The sequence below is a fragment of the Budorcas taxicolor genome, chromosome 9 (assembly GCF_023091745.1).
Source record: "Budorcas taxicolor isolate Tak-1 chromosome 9, Takin1.1, whole genome shotgun sequence".
NCBI classification, from domain to species: domain Eukaryota; kingdom Metazoa; phylum Chordata; class Mammalia; order Artiodactyla; family Bovidae; genus Budorcas; species Budorcas taxicolor.
Genome location: NC_068918.1, coordinates 93,637,702 through 93,646,014, shown reverse-complemented (window position 1 = coordinate 93,646,014; position 8,313 = coordinate 93,637,702). Strand labels below are relative to the sequence as shown.

The 8,313-nt window shown below is 54.7% G+C and overlaps 1 protein-coding gene across 1 annotated transcript; it reads left to right on the top strand.

Annotated features, from left to right (window-relative positions):
- The first annotated feature begins 5,277 nt into the window (after positions 1 to 5,277).
- LOC128053432 (elongation factor 1-beta-like) lies at positions 5,278 to 5,952 on the top strand. The gene has a single exon (XM_052645948.1). The coding sequence runs from the start codon at positions 5,278 to 5,280 to the stop codon at positions 5,950 to 5,952; it is 675 nt and encodes a 224-aa protein (XP_052501908.1).
- The last annotated feature ends 2,361 nt before the right edge of the window (positions 5,953 to 8,313 follow it).

Here is an 8,313-nt window from a genome sequence, read left to right as displayed (position 1 = left end):
TAAAGAAAAACAATCTGCTGGGAAAGACCACTAAAGTGACAGCTGATTAGTAACGTGAGTTCGGGTTCAGGGCGCTCCCCGTCTTACACTGGGGCAGCCCTCTCTCTGCTGTGGAGCCGGCCGTGGGCTGGGACACCTGTGAAGCCCTCCTGAGGGTTCTGTGAGGGCCAGGACTCCTTCGTGGGAGGGTGTCACCTGTCATCTGACCGTCTGACCCTGGTGTCCAAGCGGCTGTTTCCGGACTGGCTCTCACCTCTGACTTTGCACAGCTTGTCATTGACCCTGATCGCTCCTCAGAGAAGGCATCCGACAGGCAGGAGGGTTAAGAGGGGAAGCCCCAGGCACGTGAGATGATTCAGCACGAAACAGAAAGACAAAATGCTCAGCGAGCGTCTGTGACGTTTGGCCCACACCCTGGAGAAGGCCAGGGCCACTGAGCGCCAAGCCCAGCAGCCCGGGGCTCTGAGCCCTGTCTGAGAAGCTGGCCTGAGCAGGAACGTGGGGTCCCGCAGGTGGGTGCGTGGGGCCCCTCAGGCTGGTGCCTGGGAGCTGGCAAGGGTCAGAGAAGGCCGGCGGAGACGGGGAGGAGACCCCCGTGTTTCAGGCCATCTGACTGACGAGGCTGTTTCTCCCACTCAGACTCCACCTCTGACTCCCTGACGGTCAGCCCGATTCTGGTGGCCGGAGCCCCCAGTGTCTGTGCTGAGGTCCGCCTGAGGCACTGCTGCCGTTTCCAACTGGGCGGCCGCCGTGCGGCCTGTGTCTAGTAAACACGCGGCTGCTTTGCATCCTGACCCGGGCTCTCCCTGGCCGCCCCACCCATTGTTCCCGGCTCTCTCTCCTGTCGGCCTCTCAGGTCCAGCCGCACCCAGGATATGAACAAAAGCAATAACCCAGATCCTGACGAAGACTTTGCCAGGGGCCACAGGCCACGCCAGCGATGCAGGGGCAGATTCCAGGCTGCGACGGGCGGAGACGCTCTAGGGCAGTTGTGTCCGAGGGCGGGTGAGCGCCTCTGCTCACAGCTTCCTGGCCCAGCTCCCCCCAGGGTCACAGCCCCTCTGCCACATTCAGGAAGCTTCTGCATAGCTTCTCCCCTTCCCTAGTGTTTGGAAGTGCTGACCAAGCACTCCTGGCCACTCTGGGGGCTCAGACGCCCACAGTCCCCTCCTCTTCCTCCGCTTACGAGCTGTGTGGTCTGAGCAGTTTTCTGTCCCCTCGTCGGTTGAATGGCTCTGACCTCGTGCGGCTCCATGAGGATCACACATGATGCCCGCACAGCACCGGGCATCTCGCCCGAGAACAAAGTGTCATCATTGGCGTCTCCATCCGTGTGGCCCACGGAGCAAGGCCTGCTGGTCTCGTCCTGCGTGTCCTGCACAGAGCGGGGCTTGAGGGAGACCTTTGTCAGCAGAACCGCAGTATTTCCGGCCCATTCCTGAGCCCCAGGCCGTATACCCAGCGGCTTCCTGGGCATCTTCCCCTGACTGTTCCAGCAGCAGGCCCACCAGGGTGTCTGCACTGGCGACCAGCGTCTCCCGGCCTCCCTGTCTCTTTTCTGCAGTTTTCACCTTGGGAACAGACACAGTCCCACCTGCCCTAGATGACTTGAAGATTAGCCTGGGACCTCCAGCTCCTTCTGTCTCCAAAGGACTTGGGTTCTGCCCGAGACATTTCCCTGGTTCCGCCCTGTTGCCTCTTCCCTCCGAACAACAGCCCAGCAGAAGTCGTAGGAGGTGAGGGGCGTGGGGGCCTAGCACACAGAGTGTTTCCCGAGCCTCGATTCCCGCCCCGGCCCGGCGCTGCCCACGTCGTCAGTGGCCCCTGCTCCCTGCTCGTGCCCACAGAGGCCCTGAGAGTGATGCAGCTTCCAAGACGCCCTTGCTCTGCGCACAGGGCCACCCCATGCGCCCAAGGCCACCCACCAGGGTCAGTGCCCACATCCAAACCAGCCTGGGACCGTGTCCTGCCAGGCGTCCCTGCCCCCGCTGCTTCAGCTGGAACTGAACCAAAATGAGAGGAAATCGATTGCAAGTTTGAGGGGCCACCGGACAATTTTCAGCAGACCTTTAGCTGTTGACTTATTTTTGACTAATTACTGTTATGGGGACAGATGAAAGGACATATTTATCATAAACAGCCGCCATTGGGGGCAGGACAAAACCCAGGCCAAATGATCAAAATTTAATAATAGAGCACGAATTTATGTACACAGACTTTATCTCATTTGATCTTTACTGGCACCAAATGAGCTCAAAAACGTATTATTAGTCACAAAAGAGCACAGAGAGCAGGATTCCATTTGTGTGAAACCTGGAGAACTGGCAGACCCGCCGAGGGAAGGTTTGTGGTTCTCAAGGCAGGGCCGGGAGGGGAGGGTGACAGCCGGCGGGGCGGGGGTGAAAATGTCCTGAAACTGACGGGCGCTGGGCGTCGTGAACACCCCTGAGGTGCACGCTGTAGGTGGAGCCCTGTGTGGCCTCTTAAGGGACATGTGCTGAGCCCAGGGCAGCCACCCCAGCCACGCTTGACACTGACCGAGAGCGATCTGGGTGTCAGGGCCTCACGCGCATCACGTAACTGTTGGGCTCCCAGCACCCTGCCCTCAGGCAACACGCACATCTTCAGGAGGAGCCCAGGGACACGGAGTGAGGAGTTTGGAAATTTGCCTCGCATCTCAGAACTGGGTTGCCCGCACCCCCCTAGGCGGTCGCTGGCCTGGCTGCAGCCTCCCCGCCCAGCCTCCCCACTGCTGCCCGTCCTGCTCGGCCACCAGGGGAAACTTGGTGGGATTTCGGAAACCTCTGCATCTGACACTTTCTCGCAGGAGTCGGCCCTCTAAGTAGCAACTGGGGAATTTTCTTGATTCTCTTTGGGGAGATCTTCCATAATTGGCCCTTTTTTGATATGTGGGCCTTATTTTCAAATAAGGCAGACATAGCTTTAAGAGTAAAGTGCAGCTTGGGAAAATGTGCTCTTTGCGGTGAAAACACTAAATGGAATATGCCAAGGGACCATAAAATTTTTAAATTTCATTTTATTCTTTTACAGCATTTCATTGGGATGTGATGGACATACAAAAAACTGTGGTGAAACTTTAAAGACCTTTTCACAGGGACTAAGCGTCTGAGTGGGCACTTTCAGTTCAGTTCAGTTCAGTTCAGTCGCTCAGTCGTATCCGACGACTCTTTGCAACCCCACGAATCACAGCTTGCCAGGCCTCCCTGTCCATCACCAACTCCCAGAGTCCATCCAAGCTCATGTCCATCGAGTCGGTGATGCCATCCAGCCATCTCACCCTCTGTCATCCCCTTCTCCTCCTGCCCCCAATCCCTCCCAGCATCAGAGTCTTTTCCAATGAGTCAACTCTTCGCATGAGGTGGCCAAAGTACTGGAGTTTCAGCTTCAGCATCAGTCCTTCCAAAGAATACCCAGGACTGATCTCCTTTAGGATGGACTGGTTGGATCTCCTTGAAGTCCAAGAGAGTCACAAGCATCTTTTCCAACACCACAGTTCAAAAGCATCAATTCTTTGGTGCTCAGCCTTCTTCACAGTCCAACTCTCACATCCATACATGACTGGAAAAACCATAGCCTTGACTAGATGGACCTTAGTCGGCAAAGTAATATCTCTGCTTTTGAATATGCTATCTAGGTTGGTCATAACTTTCCTTCCAAGGAGTAAGCGTCTTCTAATTTCATGACTACAGTCACCATCTGCAGTGATTTTGGAGCCCCCCAAAATAAAGTCTGACACTGTTTCCGCTGTTTCCCCATCTATTTCCCATAAAGTGATGGGACCGGATGCCATGATCTTCGTTTTCTGAATGTTGAGCTTTAAGAAAACTTTTTTCACTCTCCTCTTTCACAAGAGGCTCTTTAGTTCCTCTTCACTTTCTGCCATAAGGGTGGTGTCATCTGCATATCTGAGGTTATTGATATTTCTCCCGGCAATCTTGATTCCAGCTTGTGCTTCTTCCAGCCCAGCATTTCTCATGATGTACTCTGCAGATAAGTTAAATAAGCTGGGTGATAATATACAGCCTTGACGCACTCCTTTTCCTATTTGGGACCAGTCTGTTGTTCCATGTCCTCTTAAGAAACCTATATGCAGGTCAGGTGGTCTGGTATTCCCATCTCTTGAGTAATTTTCCACAGTTTATTGTGATCCACACAGTCGAAGGCTTCGGCATAGCCAATGCAGCAGAAATAGATGTTTTTCTGGAACTCTCTTGCTTTTTCCATGGTCCAGCGGATGTTGGCAATTTGATCTCTGGTTCCTCTGCCTTTTCTAAAACCAGCTTGAACATCTGAAAGTTCACAGTTCACGTATTGGACAGGACCAAATGTCCTGCAGGTCTTCAAATAAATTATCTAAACCTATCAATAAGATTGCCATGCCTATTTGAGAACCATATGTGACGGGTCTGGGGGGAGCGGGCACTGTGACATTCCCCGGGGTCCACAGGCCCACGAGGCAGGTCCAGAGCACATCTGTGACTGGGAAGGGGTGACACTGCTCTGGGCCCTCCCAGGCCGTGTCGTCACCCACCCAGGAGAAGAGGGGAGTGACAGGCCGCGGCCTCGGGTGGCCCGGGTGCTGGCCGGCTGGGTCTGGACAAGGCTGGATGCCGTCCAAGTTGACATCCTTTCCCTCGCGGTCCCCACACGCACCTCCCTGCCTCGGGACCACATCTGGGCAGGCTCCCTGCTCCTGCCCCTTCCAGGTACGGACGCAGCTTCATCTCAGGTCCTGGATGGTTTAGTTTGAGCTGAGTAAACTTTCAGTGGGCATCTGACCTCAGCTCACCCCTCCAGCCCCCAGCACCCCCACCCTGCCCAGGGCTGCCTCCAGTGCAGTGTCCTCAAAGTCGAGCCTGGGGCCCCCCGATGTCTGTGCTCCCCTGGGAGGCAGCGCAGGGCATCTGGGGGAATGGTGAGGGGGCAGGGTGCCAACCTCCCCTCCTGGGGACCCCACGCCCCTACCTCTCTGCACACAAACACAGACAGGAAATGTTCCAACTCTTCTTATTCAGTCAACGCTCTTCAAAGAAGCCCTCGCTGGGTGGGAGGTGGGAGGGAGGTTTAAGAGGGAGGGGACATATGTACTCCTATAGCTAATTCATCTTGATGTATGGCAGAAATTAAACCAATGTTGTCAAGCCATTATCCTTCAATTAAAAATAAATAAATTACCCTTTTTCCTCTTAGCGCTGCGTGCTGACCGGTTGCACGCCTCTTTCTTCGCTGCCTCCCAGTTCTAGATTAGCCGTCGCCATGGGTTTTGGAGACTTGAAAAGCCCCGCTGGCCTCCAGGTGCTCAACGACTATTTGGCAGACAAGAGTTACATAGAGGGGTATGTGCCATCACAAGCAGATGTGGCAGTATTTGAAGCCGTCTCCGGCCCACCACCTGCCGACTTGTGTCATGCCCTCCGTTGGTATAATCACATCAAATCTTATGAGAAGGAAAAGGCCAGCCTGCCAGGAGTGAAGAAAGCTGTGGGCAAATATGGCCCTGCTAATGCGGACAACACCACAGAAGGTGGAGCTACAGATGGTAAGGATGATGATGACGTCGATCTCTTTGGATCTGATGAGGAGGAGGAGAGTCAAGAAGCCCAGAGGCTAAGAGCAGAACGCTTTGCCCAGTACGAGTCAAAGAAAGCCAAAAAACCGGCACTTGTCGCCAAGTCTTCCATCTTACTAGACGTGAAACCGTGGGATGATGAGACCGACACGGCAAAACTAGAGGAGCGCGTCAGCATCCAAGCAGACGGCTTGGTCTGGGGCTCTTCTAAACTAGTTCCAGTTGGGTATGGCATTAAGAAACTTCAAATACAGTGTGTAGTTGAAGACGACAAAGTTGGGACAGACATGCCGGAGGAGCAGATCATTGCTTTCGATGAGTGTGTACAGCCTATGGATGTGGCTGCATTCAACAAGATCTAAAATCCGTCATGGATCAGTGCCCTTAAATAAAAGTTTGAAAGACAAAAAAATAAATAAATTAATTAATTAATTAAAAAGAGGAAGCCCTCACTTGCCAGGCAGGAGGAGTGCCCAGTTAAAGTCCTAGGACAGACCCTGATGACCCTCAGGAGTCTCTCTGCAGGTGGTGCGTCCCTGGAGACATGGGGAGGGCTCTGCTCCCATCCCCCAAGCCTTGGGGCAGGCGGCAGTGCGCCCTCCCTGCCGGCCTCTCAGAGACCCTCTTCTCCGAGGCCTCAGAGCATCCATTTTAGAGCCGCGATCACTGGGGGCCCAGGCTGTTCTCAGGGGAGTCTCTGGTTCTGCCCTGGGGCACACCAAGCTCCACCCTACATCTACTGCAAATGAGGAAAAGCACTGGGCCTTGGAATAGAGACCCTCGTCAACAGCCTTGTGACGAGCGTCTCACCGCCCCACTCCCAAGGAGTCACTTCCTGCCCCCAGGTATTACGATGCCAGGTTAGGGCTTTCCCTGGTGGTCCAATGGGGAAGACCACCTTCCACTTTAGGGGACATGAGTTTCATTCCTGGTCAAGGAACTAAGGCCCAACACACTGTGCACCATGGCCAAAAAAAGTCCAATAAGACTTAAGGTGGGACCACCTCCCCACATGGCCCCCTCAGGAGACACCACCCAGTCTGATTACATGGACCATCCCTCTTACTCCTGGAAACTCCCTGGAGCGAGAGCTCTGGATATAACTGTTTCCAAGTGACCTTGTCTGTCCCAAGACTGTCCTACGTCTCGTCCGTGTGGTGCACAAACATGCGTCGCTGCATTTACTCAGTACATGTTTATTCTACCATATAAACGCACCCACGCTGGGGAGACAAACGCACAAACCAAACGAGTTTCAACCAGTAGCAGTAAACCACTTCTGACCAAGAACCGAGTCAAACTTCAGTCACGTCAAGCTGAAATGAGATGTATGTCCATAAACGCTGTCACTTGGTCCCTAGACACAGGCCAGACGCAGTCAGAGACGCCGGGGGACATGAAGAAAGCCTCCATAGATGAGCTTTCCCCTTCCCTGACCCCCAGGAGGAAACACCAGCACCATCAGCCTCACTGCTGCTGCTGAGTCGCGTCAGTCGTGTCCGACTCTGTGCAACCCCATAGACGGCAGCCCACCAGGCTCCCCGGTCCCTGGGATTCTGCAGGCAAGAACACTGCAGTGGGTGCCATTTCCTTCTCCAATGCATGAGAGTGAAAAGTGGAAGTGAAGTCGCTCAGTCATATCCGACTCTCAGCGACCCCATGGACTGCAGCCTACCAGGCTCCTCTGTCCATGGGATTCTCCAGGCAAAAGTACTGGAGTGGGGCGCCATTGCCTTCTCCGCATCAGCTTCACAGCTACCCCGAAAAAGTCATTCTCTTAGCCCCAGATGTGCCCTGTAACTTGCAGTAATGTTCACACTTCGGGTGCTCAGAAATGGCCTCTTGCCTTTGCGTTTTCTGAGACAAACATCAGTCTTTTATTTATAAATGATACCCGAGACTCTGAGTCTGTTGACGCAGAGGCAAACTGCTGCATGTAGTTTACCATGAGTAGGAAGCTTTGAAAGATGGAAGGAGCCAAGCAGCCTGAAGAGCAGGCAAACCCCACCCGCAGCCACGCCGGCCGCTTTGCTAGTCTTCCAGAGCGACGCCCCCACGTGCTGCCCCCAGCACCTTGCTAATCCCTCACCCATTTTGTTGAAAAACAAAAACACCGTCTTGAGCCAGTGGTGGCAACTGAACTGTGAGCCAGGAAAGCCCTCACGCTCTCCTACACCACGTCACGGGGTCACCAGACCCCTGCCTGCTCGCTCCAGTGCCCTGCCTTCTGCAGAGAGAATTATACCGCGAAGACCAGCCTTCACGTGAGGGGCTTTCATCCGTTCTAGAGTGCGGTCCTGGCCCGTTCAGAAAGGTCGTAGTGAAAGAAGCCACTTCCTTCCATTTCACAGCCAGCACGTCTCAGCGCCTCCGGGCCACTCCCGCGATGCAGGAAGCTGGGAGAGGGACGCGGTTTGGAGTCAGGCTGCAGAGCCAAGCCTTGGCGAGACAGGGGCCTTCTGAGTGCAATTCTGATCAACCTGGAAACGCAGCAAAGGGGCCAGTGAGGCTGCAGGACCTCCTGGACCTGCCGGGGTCGGCCTCTTGGGTGAGGGGCGCAGGATTGTGTGTGAGTGTGGTCGTGTTGGGTGAGGGGCGCAGGGTTGTGTGTGAGTGTGGTCGTGTTGGGTGAGGGGCTCAGGGTTGTGTGTGAGTGTGGTCGTGTTGGGTGAGGGGTGCAGGGTTGTGTGTGAGTGTGGTCGTGTTGGGTGAGGGGCGCAGGG